The sequence below is a fragment of the Arachis ipaensis genome, chromosome B1 (genome assembly GCF_059453495.1).
Source record: "Arachis ipaensis isolate K30076 ecotype BB chromosome B1, ASM5945349v1, whole genome shotgun sequence".
Classification (NCBI taxonomy): Eukaryota; Viridiplantae; Streptophyta; class Magnoliopsida; order Fabales; family Fabaceae; genus Arachis; species Arachis ipaensis.
Genome location: NC_142436.1, coordinates 97,221,074 through 97,240,086, shown reverse-complemented (window position 1 = coordinate 97,240,086; position 19,013 = coordinate 97,221,074). Strand labels below are relative to the sequence as shown.

At 40.7% G+C, this 19,013-nt stretch overlaps 1 protein-coding gene across 1 annotated transcript; it reads left to right on the top strand.

Moving 5' to 3' along the window:
* The first annotated feature begins 15,471 nt into the window (after window positions 1–15,471).
* Window positions 15,472–16,206, top strand: LOC107609129 (uncharacterized). The gene has a single exon (XM_016310977.1). The coding sequence runs from the start codon at window positions 15,472–15,474 to the stop codon at window positions 16,204–16,206; it is 735 nt and encodes a 244-aa protein (XP_016166463.1).
* Window positions 16,207–19,013: the final 2,807 nt, after the last annotated feature.

Sequence of the window (19,013 nt, the reverse complement as noted above, 5' to 3'; positions counted from 1 at the left end):
ATAATAAAAATAAACTAATGACTAGATTAATGGCTAGATGTCTCATCCCCCTTCAATTCCTAGGTCAAATAGCATCAGAAATGAGTTGGATTTGGCCCACAAGGCTTTAGAATTCGCTGGTCACTAATTTCTTTAAGTGGATCATATGGCAGCAACGATGTGTGCGCATACAGTGCGCGTACGCATCACCATATGTGTAGCAACTATGGCGAATCTTATATCGTTTCGAAGCCCCGGATGTTAGCTTTCCCACGCAACTGGAACCGCATCATTTTGGACCTCTGTAGCGCAAGTTATTGTCGTTTAAGTGCAAAGAGGTCGGCTTGACAGCTTTTGCGATTCCTTCATTTCTTCATGAGTTCTCCATTTTTACATGCTTTTCCTTCATTCCCTTGATCCAATCTTTGCCTCCTAAATCTAAAATCACTTAAAAAACATATCAAGGCATCTAATGGAATCAAGGTAAATTAAATTTAGCTATTTCAAGACCACAAAAGCATGTTTTCACTCTTAAGCACAATTAAAGGAGAAGTTATAAAACCATCCTATTCATTTGATAATTGTGGGTAAAAGGTGATAAAATCCCTTAATTGAAGCATAAGATAAACCCTACAAATGGGGTTTATCAACAATCACAAATCAAATTCCACTAATTCAATTCTTATATAGTAACAACAGATAAAAATGCAAGAAGGTAGCTCATGAAAGCAGGGAACATAGAATTTAAGCATTGAACCCTCACTGATGATGTATGTACACTCTAGTCTCTCTAGTGTATAGGGTAATCACTCTATCCTTCTCTAATCATGCTTTCTAATTCTTGTTCTTCTCCTAACCAATCAACAATATTTAATATACCAATGCAAACATCATGAGGTCTTTTCAAGGCTGTAATATGGCCAAGGTAAGGGCAAGGGTACATATATGGCTAAGTAAGCTTATAAATTGAATCTTTAATTAACCCAAGATTTCACCTAACACACATATATATATTCTATATAACATAAATTTCATACCTAGCTACCCAAAATTTCCCTTTCACATTCCTTACTCATGTATCAACTTTTATTTTAATTTTATCATATATGCATTGATCCTTGAAATTTAACTTAGCATTAGGGTAATTTTGTCCCCTTATTTAATTATTGAATATTTTTGGATTTTTTTTATTAGGATAGGCTGTGCGGCGTAAGCGACGCGGACGCGTGGGGTACGCGGTCGCGCGGATGGCGCTCATACGAATCGACGCGGTTGCGTTGGTCACGCGGACGCGTGACTCGTTTTGTGCTACTAGCGCGAGGGCAGCCTCACGCTCGCACAACTCTCTGTTCAAAACTCATTGTTGCCAAATTCCAGGGGGTCGCGGTCGCGTGGTGGACGCGATCACGTGGGTGGCCAATATTGGAATACGACACGGACGCGTGGGGTACGCGTTCGCGTGGTGAGGCTTGTGCGTCTAGCGCCAGTCCAGCCCCACTCCAGCACAACTTTCGGCCATGCACCCTGTCTTACGTCAATTTTCATGTCACACGTCCGCGTGGGCGACGCGGACGCGTGGGAGGTATTTTTCCCACATGATGTGGATGCGTCAGCGACGCGGTCGCGTGGTCGATTTGTACCAAAGGCACACCTCCAGCCACGCTCTCGCGTGACTTTCTGTTCGATTTATTATTTTTTCTTACTCACCTGTGACGCGGACGCGTCGGCGACGCTGTCGCGTCGCATGCTCTCTACTTCTTTTTTTTTTAAACATAAAAATGAACATAGTTTATCAATGCACATATATTTTAATTTTTATAGTTTCACATGAGTAGGTACCCAAATTCCCATTATATTATCATGACACATTCCCTTATTATCTTTTGTTCCCACAATTTTCCCATACTTAATTAACACACAATTCTATCTCAAGCTAACCAAAGATTCAATTGGGATATATAATTATTTTTCTGCTTAAGGCTAATGATGTGATAAAATAAAGAACAAATGGGATTTAAAGGCTCAAAGTGACTAACAAAGGTAACTTAAGGGTAGGCTTAATTTGGATAAGTGAGCTAAACAAATAATGGCCTCAATCATATGCAAGCATATAAATATATTAAACATTGGACATATAGGATGATACAAAATATAGATTACAATCATAGAGAAGTAAACACACAAGAATAAAATATTTATGGTTAAATAATGTAACCATGTATTTAGGCTCAAAGTCTCACAGGTTGTGTGTTCTTTAGCTCAAAAATCATGTTCCAAATACAACTTCAAGCAAATTTAACATAAAAGTTTTGATTAAAATTAGTGAAATTTTTTTCTAAAAATAGGGTCTTAGAAGAAACTTATTATCTTTTCAATCAAGTAGAACATGCATGCAACTAACCTATTACTATGCAATTTATCCTATTCTACAAAAGAAAAACTAACTAAATATCTTATTTTATTGGCGTTAGGGAAGAGAAATTACCTCCGGAAGTCAGGTACTGACTAACCTCCCCACACTTAAGGCTTTGCACCATCCTCAGTGCCATCTGTCAGGAACAAAGGTGGGCTGGTAGTAGTATCTCCACAGTCGGGACCGTCATGGCTCCCTGTGTTGGTAAATAAAATGGAGTCCGAGGTGTCTGAGTCTCTGTATTTTCCTTTAAGTAGCTCCTTGAGGTATGTGAATCGGCGCTTGTTACGGTGCTCTCGTAGATTTGCTTTGTGTTCCTGCCGATCCAACCTCTCAAGTATCTGATAGAGTAGTTGGGTTGTTGTAGGTGCTTGTGGTGTTGAAGGTGGAATGTCCTCAGCCGATTCAGTAGGCTGGCGTGTAGTGGCTACTGGAGGTCTGATATATTTCCCGTTAGGGACGTCCTGATCATCCCGTGGGAGCATGGCTTTGGTGTCTCCAGCTCTGTAGGAGACTCCGGCTGCTGAGATGAGATCTGAAACCAAGGCAGGAAAAGGTAAGTTGCCCGCAATTTGTACGTGTCCCATGGCATTTCGGATGTGTCTTGGTAGGTTCAGAGGCTGGTCTGTAAGGATACACCATAGTAGAACGGCCATGTCTGCAGTGAAGGAGGACTCGTGGGTGCTCGGAAAGACGTAATGGGACATAATCTGTGCCCATACGCAAGCCTCCAAGGTAAGTACGGAAGCCGATATTCCCTTAGGATGGGAACGATGGTATCCGTAGATCCATCTGCTTCCAGGTAGTGCGATAACTCTGAGAAAAGCGTCCCAGTCAAATTGGTACGTCTGGCGCTTGAGTGAGGCTTCTTGAAATGCATCCAGTCCTTCTGGAGTAGGGGGAGATCTAGAACTCGCTGAATGGCCTCTTCTGTAATGGGGACTTGCTTCTGACGGACATAGACAGACTCCAGGTTTGGCAGGTGGAAATTAGAGTAGAATTCGACTACCCGGGAAAGATTAACCTGCCGTGACTGTCTCTGTAGGAAACCCTATTGTCTTCTTTCAATTTGCGGCTCAACAAATTTAGCAATATGGGTTGGGAGGATAAGAAGGTATTCGTTGTTGTAACTCCTTTCTGCCAGGATAGGGAACATCTGCTCACAGTAGCGATTGGGAAATCGCGTAATGTCCTTTGCTGGGAAGGCTCTCTCTTTTTCATCAACCTTTATAATCCTCTTAATCCTTTTTGTTGAGGGCTTAACTGTAGTTGAAGATGGCTCTGCCACTAATGCTCTTGTTGTTCCTCTTCTTGCTGGTGGTTTGTTAGTAGCTTTCTCCTTGCCTCTCTTGGTGGCCATCCTAAAAGAAAGAAAACAGAAAGTATGTTAAAATGTCAAGGGTTAAAGCAAGGAAGAGAACGGCAAAGGTGGTAATTAATGCACATTAAAAGATGAAGATGTTAACACATGGTCATGACTACATGTGAAAAATCATTAACAGAAATATAGCAAGTGCATATGATGACAATTAAATGCAAGGTGTTTATTGGCATGCAGGCAAAGGCATGAGTAGCATAGATCAAGCATTCAATGTTCAAGTTAGATTACCAAGCCTTTCAAACTAATAATCTGTTTGTAATAACAATTATATTTAAATAATAAAATAAAAGAAGGGTTGTTGTGAAAAGCAAGCAAATAGAGTAGTAGATTAAAAGAAATCTCAAAATGGTGCACAATGCCATATGGGCATTTTCACAAACACATAGCATGCATGGTGAATAAGTTATTGAAAGTTAAATTGAACATGCAAGCAACCCTAAAAATTTAATATATAATTGCCAAACAAGTCCTTAACAATCCACAAGCAAACCATAAGGAATAATAATGACCCTAATAAATTTCCAACTCCAATTAAAAGAAAAAAGAAAGAAAAAGAAAACATGGATAATGCAAGTAAAAAGAAAAACAAAAGAAGAAGAAAATATAAAAATAAGAAAAAGAATAAAAAAGTAGGGAGGGAAAAAGAAAAGAAAAAACCTTGTTAATGATGGTGAGAGAGAGAAAGTAGAGAGTGAGAAAGAAGGAAGAAGGAAGAAAAGGGAAGAAAGAAATAAGGAGGGAAAAGAAAAAATAGGATTTGGGGGGGGGGAGAAAGATAAGATATTTTGGCAGATTAGGATAGGCTGTGCGGCGCAAGCGACGCGGACGCGTGGGGCACGCGGTTGTGCGGATGGCGCTCATACGAATCGACGCGGTCGCGTCGGTCACGCGAACGCGTGACTCGTTTTGTGCTACTGGCGCGAGGTCAGCCTCGCGCTTGCACAACTCTCTGTTTGAAACTCATTGTTGCCAAATTCCAGGGTGACGCGGTCGCATGGTGGACGCGATCGCGTGGGTGGCCAATATTGGAATACGACGCGGATGCGTGGGATACGCGTTCGCGTGGTGAGGCTTGTGCGTCTAGTGCTAGTCCAGCCCCACTCCAGCACAACTTTCGGCCATGCACCCTGTCTTACGTGAATTTTCAGGTCACGCGTCCGCGTGGGTGACGCGGACGCGTGGGAGGAAGTTTTCCCACATGACGCAGATGCGTCAGTGACGCGGTCGTGTGGATCGATTTGTGCCGAAGGCACGCCTCTAGCCACGCTCTCGCGTGACTTTCTATTCGATTTGTTATTCTTTCTTACTCACCTGTGACGCCGATGCATCGGCGACTCTGTCGCGTCGCGTGCCCTCTTCTTCTTTATTTTATTTTATTTTTTTTATGCAATTGTGCAAATGGAGATGTAAACTATCTGTGCTAATAATGAGAAGAGTTATTGAAAGACAAAATTAAGAAGAAAGAAAGGAACGATCATACCATGGTGGGTTGTCTCCCACCCAGCACTTTGCTTTAACGTCCTTAAGTTGGACGCTCCAATAGCTCAGTCTTCTGCTGTTGGTGGATCTTCCAAGAGGAAGATTTCTAACTCCTTGTTTTTTGTCACCTTCTCACCATGGTATAGCTTTAAGCGATGTCCATTAACTTTGATGAATTCAGATCTTGAAGGATGACTCAGGTGGAAAAATCCGTATGGCTCAGCCTTCTCTACTCTATATGGACCTTACCATTCTGATCTCAACTTGCCTGGCATAAGCCTCACTCTAGAGTTGTAAAGGAGGACTAAGTCCCCAGGTTGGAACTCTCTCCTCTTAATGTGCTTATCATGTACAGTCTTCATCTTTTCCTTGTACAGCCTCGAGTTCTCATAAGCTTCTAGGCGAAGGCTTTCCAATTCTTGCAATTGCAACTTCTTTTCAGCTTCGGCTTTCTCAAATCCCATGTTGCACCCCTTTACTGCCCAAAAGGCTTTGTGCTCTACTTCAACTGGGAGGTGACAGGCTTTTCTATAAACTAAGCGTAAGGGACTCATCCCAATGGGTGTCTTGTATGTTGTTCTGTATGCCCAGAGTGCATCTTGTAGCCTGGTGCTCTAGTCTCTTCTATGAGGTTTGACTATTTTTTGCAATATACGCTTTATCTCTCTGTTTGACACCTCGGCTTGCCCATTAGTCTGAGGGTGGTAGGCTGTTGCTACTTTATGAATTATCCCATGCTTCTTCAGTAATCCTATTAGTCTCCTATTACAAAAATGGGTGCCTTGACCGCTCACGATTGCTCGTGGTGATCCAAAGCGACAAATAATATGGTTTCTAACAAAGGAAACAACAGTGTTAGCATCATCAGTGCGGGTAGGAATTGTTTCCACCCATTTAGAGACGTAATCTACAGCTAACAATATATAAAAATAACCATTAGAATTTGGAAATGGACCCATGAAGTCAATGCCCCAAACATAAAAAATTTCACAGAAAAACATAATATGTTGAGGCATCCGATCCCTCTTGGATATATTACCAAACCTTTGGCATGGGGAACAAGATTTACAAAATTCAGCAGCATCTTTAAAAAGAGTAGGCCACCAGAATCCACAGTCTAAAATTTTCCTAGCTGTTCTTTGAGGGCCAAAATGTCCTCCACTCTCAGATGAGTGGCAGGCCTCTAAAATGGACTGGAATTCTGATTGAGGTACACACCGTCTAATTACCTGGTCAGCGCCACATCTCCATAAATATGGGTCATCCCATATATAATATTTAGACTTGCTTTTCAGCTTGTCTCTTTGATGCTTAGTAAAGTTTGGAGGAAAATTGTGGCTGACTAGATAATTAGCTACAGGCACATACCAAGGGACTACTTCAGATACTGCTTGCAGGTTATCAAATGGGAAATTATCATCTATAGGAGTGGATTCATCCCTAATGTGCTCAAGGCGACTCAAGTGGTCTGCCACTAGATTCTGGTTACCACTCCTATCCTTAATTTCTAAATCAAATTCTTGTAGTAGCATTATCCAACGTATAAGCCTTGGTTTGGATTCTTTTTTAGCTAATAAATACTTTAGAGCTGCATGGTCTGAGTACACTACTACTTTGGTACCAAGTAAATATGCTCGAAATTTATCCAGAGCAAAAACAATAACAAGAAGCTCTTTCTCAGTAGTAGTGTAGTTAGACTGAGCGGCGTCTAAAGTCTTAGACGCATAAGCAATTACAAAAGGATCTTTACCTTCACATTGAGCCAGCGCCGCTCTTACTGGATGGTTGGAGGCGTCGCACATGATTTCAAATGGGTGGCTCCAGTCTGGTCCTCTCACAATTGGGGCTTGAGTCAAGGCAGTCTTCAGCTTATCAAACGCTTGTTTGTAATCCTCACTGAACTCGAACTCAATATCTTTCTGCAGTAGTCTGGATAAAGGTAGTGCTACCTTACTGAAGTCCTTAATGAATCTCCGGTAAAAACCTGCATGGCCAAGGAACGAACGGACTTCCCTCACAGAAGAGGGGTAAGGTAAACTAGAAATAACATCCACCTTTGCTGGATCTACAGAAATGCCCGTATTAGACACAACATGTCCTAGTACAATCCCTTGTTTTACCCTAAAGTGACATTTTTCAAAATTTAATACAAGGTTTGTACTGACACATCTATCTAATACTCTAGATAAACTATCTAAGCAAAGGCTAAAGGAATCACCATAAGCGCTAAAATCATCCATAAAAACCTCCATACAGTCCTCAATAAGGTCAGAGAAAAGACTCATCATGCACCTTTGGAAAGTAGCTGGTGCATTGCACAAGCTAAAGGGCATTCTCTTATAAGCATAAGTCCTAAAAAGACATGTAAAAGTAGTCTTTTCCTGATCTTCAGGAGCTATATGAATCTGGAAATAGCCTGTGTAACCATCTAAAAAGCAATAATGTGATTTACATGACAGGCAATCCAGCATTTGATCAATTAATGCAAGGGGATAGTGATCCTTACGAGTGGCCTGGTTGAGGCGCTTGTAATCAATGCAGACCCTCCAGGCGTTCTGTACTCTGATTGCTATGAGCTCTCCATGCTCATTTTTCACTGTAGTGACTCCAGACTTCTTGGGTACTACTTGTACTGGGCTTACCTGTTCACTGTCTGAGATGGGATAGATGATATCTGCCTCAAGTAGTCTGGTCACTTCCTTTTTGACAACCTCTAAGATAGTGGGATTCAGTCTTCTCTGGGTTTGACGAACAGGCCTTGCTCCCTCTTCTAAAAATATTCTGTGCTCACAAACTTGAGGGTTGATGCCTTCTATGTCGGCCAAGCTCCATCCAAGTGCTTTCTTGTGTCTCCTCAGTACGCTGAGTAGTTGTTCTTCTTGTTGGAAAGTGAGTTCACTTGCAATGATGACTGGAAGCTTCTACTCGTCCTCAAGGTACGCATACTTGAAGTATGGAGGGAGGAGTTTTAATTCTAATTTCTGCTCATGGCCAGGCTCTGGGTCATCCGGAGCTGGTGATAATGGTAAAGTGCCCTCATTGTCCTCTGAAAGTGTCCCCACACTTGGACCTTGTCCTGTGTACTTCTCTTCTAATTCTTCCTGGTGAACTTCAGCCACAGTTTCATCTATGATGTCACACTGGGAGATAGAAAGATCATCTGGATTGATGATGGCCTTCCTGATTCATTAGGGGGCATCTCCAGGATATAGAAGTCAATGGGAAATGTGAGCCCCTTAATGCTCACTAACACATCTTCAGCAATTCCAACCACTGTAATAATGCTTTTATCCGCTAACACAAAACGAGCTGCCGACCTTTTTGAGGGAGCCTCAAAGTATCATATATAGACAAAGGCATTATACTAACACATGCTCCTAAATCACACATGCAGTCAGAAAATATCACACCTCCAATAATACAGTTAACCATGCATGGACCTGGATCAATACACTTTTCAGGTATACCTCTCATTAAAGCAGATATAGAACTACCTAAAGGAATAGTTTCTAATTCATTAATTTTGTCTTTATGTATACATAAATCTTTTAAAAACTTTGCGTATTTAGGTACCTGCTAAATAACATAAAAAAGGGGAACAGTTACCTCAACCTTTTTGAATATTTGTACCATTTTGGGATCAAGTTCCATCTGCTTCCTGGGCTTCCTTGCAATTTGGGGAAATGGAATAAGAGGGGCATTTTCTGCAGTGTCTGCAGCCTTTGATGCTTCCTTCTGTGGTTGAGCTTCTTCTTCTTCAACCATGTCCTGTATGTCCTCTTCCTCTTCAGCATCCTCTATTTCCACCACCTCTTCAGCTGAGGCGTCTTCTGATGGGATTGGCTCCTCCTGATTTCTCTCCTACAGTGTGGTTTCGGACCTTAGGGTGATGGCATTGATGCCACCCTTTGGATTGGGCAATGGTTGAGAGGGGATTCCACTGGAGCTCAAAGGCTGGTTGTTGGAGTTATTTAGTGATCCAATCTGTGAGACGAGAGTTTGCAAGGTAGAGTTCAGACCATTTAGAGTAGAAGTAAGGTTGTTTTCCATGGCCTACTATCTCCGATCAGTAGATTATAGTAACTCATCATTAGAAGATGAAGAGGGATAAGTGATCTGAGAGGTCTGCTGTTGGTTGTGCTGTGGTCCTTGGAATTGCCTCAGGTGAGGTGCTCTGTAAGGCTGGTTCTGGTCCTGATGCCTGTTGTTGTTATTATTCCACCTCTGATTTCCCTGATTGTCTCTGCCTCCTCTGTTATTGTTGTCCCTCAAGCCCTGGTTAGAATTATCTATCCAACCTTGTTTGGATTGTCCGGCCATCCATGGTTGTAGCTGCCACCTTGATTGTATCCTTGATTGGGACGGTCATTAAAGTTATGAGTGGCTGCCATAGTATTGTCTTCCTGCTGGAGCTGCGGACATTCATCAGTATAATGGCTATAATCAGCACAGATCCCGCATACTCTTTGGGGAACCAACTGTTGGCTTTGCTGTGGTGGAGAGGGCTGAGCTTGCTGAGCTTGTTGTTGACTCAACTGCATCTGCTTCAGTAAGTTGGTCATTTCACAGATACTCTGAGTTAGAGCAGCAGTCTCTCTGCTAGAGGATACTTCTACAACAGCTTTTGATCGGCTTTGTTTCTGCCTGTGATTCCGAGTAAATTCAGCTAAGTCGTTGATCAATTGCCATGCCTCATCAGTGGTCTTATACTTCTTCATTGACCCATTTCTAGCACTTTCTAATGTGGTCATATCTTGAGGCCTCATGCCCTGTGTGACGTAGCCGAGCAACACTATCTTGTCAATCATATGGTGGGGGCATGCTTCCAGAAGATTGTTGAAGCGCTCCCAATATTCGTAGAGGGTCTCGGACTTGTCCTGAACAATCATGGAAATGTCTTTCCTCAGTTTATCAATAACTTCAGCTGGAAAGAATTTTTCCAAAAATTATCTTCTAAGCGTATCCCAGTCAGAAATAGTTGTTGCAGGTTGAGTGTAGTTCCACTCTCTCGCCTTTCCCTCAAGAGAGAATGGGAAGGTTTTTTATAAAATAGAAGTTTCATCTGCACCATCATGCCTGATAGTAGAACAGGCTGCTTGGAAATCCCTAAGGTGCTTGATAGGCTCTTGAGCAGGTAAGCCATGAAACTTAGGCATCAAGTTGAGTAGTGCAGTCTTTATTTCAAAATCTGTAGCCATCGCTGGGTGATGCGCTTGAAACAGTTACAGTGTGAAATCAGGGGCTCCAGCCTCCTGGATAGTAACTCTCCTAGGTGCTGCCATGTCACTTGCACGTAAATCAACCGAATCAGTAGAAAGGGAGCTTGTTTCTTCCTCAGGTGACGTTTCAGATTCGCCTTCGGAGAGGACTAACCGATGCCGAGCTTGCCTTATACATGAAATAGTTCTTTCGATCTCAGGATCAAATACTGGAAAGCTTGGATCAGGAAGTGAATGCATCATTTAACGAAAGAAACATGCAGCTCATAGTAGCAAAATAGAATAAAATGCAAATAAATAAATTCCAATCAATAACTTAGCACTCTATTGCAACTCCCCGGCAACGGCGCCAAAAATTGACGTGGCAAAAATTGGCGGATTAAGAAATTAATGTAAGAGATACGTTGCAAGTACAGTTCTTAACCAACAAAAATCCGCTTATCAATTTAGAAGAGTTGTCACAAAATTAGAATTAAAATACTGGGAGTATGAATCCTAGGTCGTCTCCCAACTAGTTGCAGAAAGATGTGCTATTTTATTAATCAGATGTTTTCCAAAAGGGTTTGAGTTTAATGGACAAGAAATTAAATCAGAGAATTTATGTAATTTAAATAAAAACCTTGATCGGGAGTAGATTAGTTGGAAGCCCTATCCTTGATGGAGTTCTCCCAAGATAAAAGTGATAATTGAAGGTTGTTCTGCTTAGTTATCCTTTACTAGGTAGAGGAAAGTCAAGCAAGTTGGAAGACAACTTCTATTCACAAGTCCTAATCCTCTCCCTTAGGAAGGACTAGTGTCAGTGACTAGAGGGCGATCCAACAATAAACCCAAATACAATTTTTCTCTTGATCGTTCCAACTCAAGGTTCTCCTTTCAATCATCTCCCAATCAAGTTATGGAACTACTCACTCATTATGAATATAAACTTCACAAAATAAGAAAGAGAAATAAAGAGAGACATGATAAATAATAATCCAAAAGATCAATTAAAAATAAAAATAGTTCTTGTATTAATAAATTCTAAAAAAAATCCAATAATAATTCTGAACAGAGTAAGGATATGAAAGAGTAAGTGACAAGTAAGGAAAACAAACTAGAATGATGAAGTCTTGGTAGAGGCAATAACTCTTCTCAATATCCCAATCCAAAAAAGCAATAAAAATGAAATCCTAAGAACTATGAATGTATAGAGAAGAAAACCTAGAGGAGGAGTAAGGTTACATCTAAAACTAAAATTATGCGTAATGAATGTTGTTTTTGGTCTCTCCATGTTCCCTGGCTCTAATATGCTTTTCTGGGCCGAGAACTGGGTCAAAATAGGGCCCAAAATCGCCCCCAGTGAATTCTGCAGATTCTGCAGATCGCGCATGTCATGCGAGCGCGTCCTCCACGCGTTCGTGTCATCCAGCGTTTTGCCTTTCCATGCGTGCGCGTCGTCCACGCATCGCGTCACTTGTGCAGTATCCAATCCATGCGTTCGCGTCAGGCACGCGAGCGCGTCACTACGATTTCCTCTATTTCGCGCGGTCGCGTGAGCCATGCATCCGCGTCACTTCTCGCTGGTCATCTCCTCCATTTCTTGTGTTCCTTCTATTTTTGCAAAATTCCTTTCCAATCTCCAAGTCATTCATGCCCTATGATAAGCCCATATTTCATGAGTTCTTTTGTGCTTAATTAGAGTGATTTATTCACCTCTTCACCTACTTATTCACATTAATTGCATGGTTTTACTTTCCCTTCCTCATTATGTCATATAATGAAAAACATGTTTTCTAAGCTTTAAAAATTTTTTATTTTAATTACCTTTATTTCCATTCGATGCCGTGATTAGTGTGTTGAGTAGTTTAAGATTTTCTAAAGGCAGAATGACTTAAAGGATGAAAAAGGAAACATACTAGAATGGAAGGAAGAAGCAAAACGGAACTTTAAGGAAACTGGTATCCACGCGATCGCATGGATGACGCGATCGCGTGCCAAGCCCGAATCAGCAACGACGCGGCCGCATGACTGACACGACCGCGCGCCTTAAGCAGAATACATATGACGCGGTCGCATGACTAACACGACCGCGTGGCAAGGAAAAGATCCAAATGACGCGACCGCGTGACCCACGTGGACGCATGATAGAGGCCATGCACCAGAAATTACAGAATACGCCCCCAGCGAATTCTGAAGCCCTTTTTGGCCCAGATCCAAGTACAGACAGCATAGACCAGAGGTTATAAAGTGTGGGAATCCTTCCATTCAAAGGGAGCTCGCATATTTTCACCTTTCAATGATTTAGATTTAGTTGAGAGGGAGATCTTCTCTCTCTCTCTTTTAGGATTTAGGATTTCTTCTTGTTTTAAGAGTAACTCTGGATCCAGGTTTAATGTTCTTTTATTTTAGTTTTACTTTTATTTATTCCAACATTTGAATTGATTATTATAATTTATGAATTATTCCATGTTACAGATTTCTAATTGAATTAATGATAATTTGAGGTATTTTCAGTTTATGATTGTTCTCTTGATTTAAGTTGCCATTGCTTCCCATCTAAGGACACTTTTATTATTTCAGCAATTTAGTTTTTCCCCTTTTGGTTTTGGTTAAGAATTCAGTAACTCAACAGTTATTAAACTCAACATAACTGATAATCGTTATCTTGCTAATTAAGCTGAACTTAAATAATCCCAACCTTTTCTTAGGAAATAATTAGGATTCAAAGGTCAATTTAATTAGTCCTTTGACTTTCCTTTGCTCTGGTAAAGGTTGACCAAGTGGAATTAAGATACAACTTTCATTATTGTTGAGAAGGGTAACTAAGTTGGACTTCTAATTTCCCTTATCTTGCCAAAAGTTGTTTTACAGTTATTATTTATTTTTACTTGCCATTTAATTCACTCGTCATTTAAATTACTTGCTTCTCACCTTCTAAACCCCGATTACAACCTTTATAGCCAATAATAAGAACATACTTCCTCGCAGTTTCTTGAGAAGACGACCCGAGGTTTGAATCCTCGGTTAACAATTTTTAAAGGGGTTTGTTACTTGTGACAACCAACACGTTTGTACGAAGGGATTTTTGCCGGTTTAGAAACTATATCTACAACGCAACCGTTTCTATGAATTTCTTTACTGGTAGAAAACCCGACGTCACCCTATAAAGCCTGAAACACTTAACATACAGATCACGGCACCGAATGGGATAAAGGATAATTAAAATACATAATTAAAAGTCTCTAGGAAGCAAGTTTTCAATTATGGAGTAATTTTGGAAAGGAATTGTAAATACATGCTAAATTAATGAATAAGTGGGTAAAGATTCGATAAAACCACACAATTAAACACAATATAAACCATAAAATAATGGTTTATCAACCTTCCTTAGACTAAGAAGGGAAGTAAGAGGTAAAGGGATAGTTAGTGAAGAAGAGTTGGAAGAAGATATGGACATTACAATGGAGGAAGAAGTTCATAATCATGCTAGAAGGTGCTGGTAACCATGTTGGGCAGGAGAGAAGAGTTCTAGGCTCTTACATCAACCCAAACCCTGGGAATTGTGGGAGCAGCATCCTAAAACCAACCATTCATGCTAATAACTTTGAGTTAAAGCCACTTCTCATAATGCTTGTTCAAAATAATTGCTCATTTGGAGGAAGTGCCCAAGAAGATCCTAATCAACATCTAACCACATTTTTGAGAATATGTGATAATATGAACTCCAATGGTGTTCATCCTGACACCTACAGATTGCTTTTGTTTCCCTTTTCTCTCAGGGATAAAGCATCAAAGTGGCTAGAATTTTTCTAAAGGAGAGTTTGAAAACTTGGAAAGATGTGGCGAATAAGTTCTTGGCAAGATTTTACCCTCCCCAAAGAGTTAACAGATTGAGGGCTTAGGTACAAACATTTAGACAACAAGATGGTAAAACTCTCTATGATGCACGGGAGAGATACAAGGAATTGACAAGAAAGTGCCCTCCGGACATGTTCAATGAATGGATACAGCTGCACATTTTCTATGAAGGATTGTCACAAGAATAAAAAAAGGCTTTAGATCACTCTTCAGGAGGATCTCTTAATAAGAAAAAGACAATTGAAGAGGTCATAGATGTCATAGAAACTGTAGCCAATAATGAATACTTATATGCCTCTAATAGAAGCACCAATAGATGGGTGATGGAGATGAATCACATAGATGCATTGCAAGCTCAAAACAAGCTAATCACTAAGTAATTGGCAGACATCACCAAGCAGATGGAGAGGAATCAAGTTGCAGCAATCAATACTTAACCACCAGCCCAAGAAGAGTTCAATGCAGAGGAAGGAGGTGATTGAGAGCAAGTAAATTATGTTGGAAACTCATCAAGACAAGCCTATGATCCACACTCCAAAACTTATAACCCTGGTTGGAAGAACCACCCAAATTTTGGGTGGAAAAACCAACAAACCCATAACCAAGATCATAGACCTCACAACTCCAACCATTACAACAACTCCACTTACCAACAATCCAATCAAAGATCATACCAACCCCCACACAACAACTCCTACCAACCTCCATATCAAGCCCAAAATAGCCATTCTCAGCCTCCCAATTCCAACCTACCACCACCATCTGAGGATAGACTATCTCGTATTGAAGCCTTGCTTGGAGATATGTGTAGGAAGGTTCAAGACAATAAGGCATTCAGTGATGAAGAAAGGTCTAATATGAAGAATCGGGGAGATACCATCAAGAAGCTTAAATCTAAAGTAGGATATCTCTCTTAGCAAATTCCTAAGCCTACTGACAAGTTTCCAAGTGATACTGAGAAGAACCCAAGAGGAGAGACTAAGAATGTGAAATGGGAAGAATGCAAGGTGATCACTCTAAGAGATGAAGAGATTTTGAAGGAAGAATTTAGCAAGCCATCAGAGCATACTCAAGGAGTTCCACTGAGATACTGGAAGAGAAAGAACAAGGAGTTGAATCTGCACAAATGAAGGAACCAATGGAGAAGAAAATCCTGAAGTCGTATGTACCAAAAGTACTTCTCTCAGAGACTCAAGAGTGGTGAGAAGGAGAAGACATATTCTAGGTTCCTAGATACATTTAAGTCTCTGCATATCAATATACCATTCATTGAAGCCCTCCAACAGATGCCCTCATATATCAAATGCATGAAGAAATTGCTAACCAAGAAAACTCCATTAAAGGGTGGACAAATAGTAGTGATGAATAAAGAATGCAGTGCCCTTATCCAGAAGGAGTTACCCTCAAAGAAGAAGGATCTAGGGAGTTTTCACATCCCTTGTGCTATAGGAGACACAATGATTGATAGAGGACTTTTTGATCTATCCCTCACGACGAAACTGGAAATCAATGAGTTGAAATCCACAAACATAATCCTTCAACTGGCTGACAAGACTCAAAAACAAGCATTAGGAGTGGTTGAAAATGTACGGGTGAAGGTTGGCAGGTACTTCCTCCCTACAAATTTTGTTGTTCTTGAGATGGAAGAAAGTTACCTCCATCCAATCATTCTAGGGAGACCATTCTTAGGCACAGCCAGAGCACTCATAGATGTTGAGCAAGGGGAGTTGATATTGAGAATACATGATGAACAACTCACATTTCATGTCTTCAAGCACTCACTTGAATCCGAACAAGAGAGCAACCACCTGAAAGATGATGACAAGAAGCCATTCTTGGAGGAAACAAGCAGTGAATCACAAGCAGAGCCTCTAAAGACCTCCTTGACAGACAAATAAGAAGTTCAAATATTACAACAACTAAGGAAGCCCAAAGAGGAGCTAAACCTACAAGATTCAAAAGAAACGATCAACAAGGATCCTCCGGACACAAGAATCACGAAAACACTACCTGATGAAGAGAAGAGAATTGGGAAGAAGGTACCAAGGAGATGGAAAAACAAAAAGATCCCTACAGAGGACTCTTCCTACCATTCCATCTCAGCTACCTCAAGTGTACACAATCAATAAAATCCTATCCTTGGAGCATGTGGAGATCCTCAAAGAAGCAAGTGGAGACAGATTCACTTTGAGAGAAGAAGACCTGAGACATTACAACCCTCCCTAACAGAAGCCAACCGTCAAGCTAATGACGTTAAAGAAACGCTCCATGGGAGGCAGCCCATGTTTAAGCATTCTTTTACTGCTTTATTGTCAATAATCAATGGTTTTCTAAGATGACGTTAGGCTTTCATGGACAAATTTGACAGCTGCATATAGCATCTTGAAGCATATGTTTGATTTCTAAGTTTGGTGTGCCTAAAGGCACTCTAAGATGGTTTTCTAAGCATAATGATCATATAGCCATCTTAGGATATATACTCATTCATTTTTTAAAGTACATAGCCAAGCATTAAGTTTGGTATTCTACATATGCTATAAGTTCAATATGAGTTAAATTTGTTTTAAGGCTAGAGTTTCATGAAAGATGAACCATGTGCTGCATCATTTTGAGTTACACTTTTTTTTGTATGTATAGAAAATGTGTTCCTTATGATGATTAAGTCAAAATATGACATGAACTTTATTGAGCTTTCACTTGCATCAATTGGTGGATAACAAGTCTAATGTGTAAAACTACCTAGCATGATGCACAAGATTCATGAAATGTACATCCTAGGAAGTGAATTCAATTCTTTGAGCTATATTGCCAAACACTAAGTTTGGTGTCCACCAAGGTTGTATATATAATCACAAGAGTCACGGCTACCATTGTTGCATAAGGAATACTTAGTTAAAATTTTCAAAAAGTCAAAAATTAGTTATCATTCTTTCTAAATTCTTTTGCTGCCAAGTATAATACTTTAATTTTTGTTTTGTTGTGGTGAATAGGCATAAGGAAAAGAAGAATGATGGAGAAGACAAGGCAAGGCAATGTACGGCTATCATAGAACAAAAAGCAAGTCATATGGCCTTGGAAGTTGCTCCTTGGGAAGAACAATTCTGCACATTAGTTGGTTAGGTGTGTCAGCATTAATGACCGAACCTACCTCCCCAATATGGAAGCAATCCTTGTCTTCACTCAAGCCTACATGCACACCATCTATTTTCACCATCACAAAAGCATCCTCACCACTCATTCTTCATCAAGCCTTGCTACAAATAGCCTCCATGAGACCGAGTTTCACACCCCCAAGCTACATACTTCACTTCTTGCAAACCCTTTAAACTTCAAGTCATAATCGTGCTCCTCTTTGATTCAAACCATTTTTGTTCTCACTTGGTTAAACACTTTACTTCACCCTCAAGCCACACTCTCATCCTACATTACACAAGCTACACTAGCCACCCTTCCTCACCACTTTTCATTCTTCTATTTGGCTAATATTAAGGCAACCATGGCAGCCTCATCAAGCTCCAAAAGAAGAAAAGGAAAGGAACCGGTTGAAGAAGAAGTTCCAATGATAAATGGAGGTTCAAATCGGTCTTCCATGAGATACAATGTGAATGGATGAGACCTAAGGGAATACTTGCAGAAATCCCATTCCAACATCCCGAGGGTGAGTGCCAAGAGATCAAAGAAAATATTAGAAAAAGAAAATGGGAGCTCCTCACTGCCCCAATCACAAGAACAAACGCCAACATTGTGAAGGAGTTCTATGCCAACACAGTGAGAGAGGATACAAGCAAAGACACCTCTTACAAAAGTTATGTAAAAGTTATGTAAGAGGTGTAGAGGTTGACTTCAGTCCAAAGGCCATCATGAAGGTTCTTGGCCTAAGAGCAACACATTTTAGTGAAGCTAGTTACCATGAGAGAGTGAGTGGCAACCCTAATTGTGAGTTGATTGCCAATGACATTTGTGCAGTTGGAGCTGACTAGCTGAGGGATTCTAATGGAGCACCAAGGTTTCTTAAGAGAGGAGACCTCATCCCAGAAGTCAAGGGATGGTATGAGCTTGTGAAGAGATCCATCTTTGGCACTATAAACACTTCAGAGGTTAACATCAATAGAGCCACCATGGTGCACTACAATATGGTAGGAGGAGAGATCAAGGTCCATGAGCTCATTGCTAAGCACATTCAAGAAATATCTGAGAAGAGTGATCTGGACTCTTGGCTCCACTACCCAAGCACCATCATTCGCCTATGCATGAAGACTAGGGTGCCTTTAGAAGATGTAAATCCCATTTAGATACATCCGGGCAGGCCAATCACTATTGAACGAATGTCATATGTCACTACAGCTCAGCAACGAAGAAGGCCACAAAGGCGAAGAAGGAGGGAAGAACCACAAGAAGAAGAGAAACATCAAGAAAGGGAGCAGCAACATGAAGAGGAAAAAATTCCAACACAAGCCACTATGGACATGAGCCGAATTCAAGAGGCCATTAATGGCCTATCTAGAAAATACCTGGAAAGTCAAGAGCAACAGAGAAGCCTTCAAATGCAGATGATGGAACAACAGAGTGGGTTTCAAACCCAAATGATGGATTACCAAAGGGAGTTGCATATGCAACTAATGAAGCAGCAAGAGCAACATAAACAACTTGGTGAATCCATCTGCATGATAAATCAAAGGCAAAATCAACAGGAAGAAGCCACCCA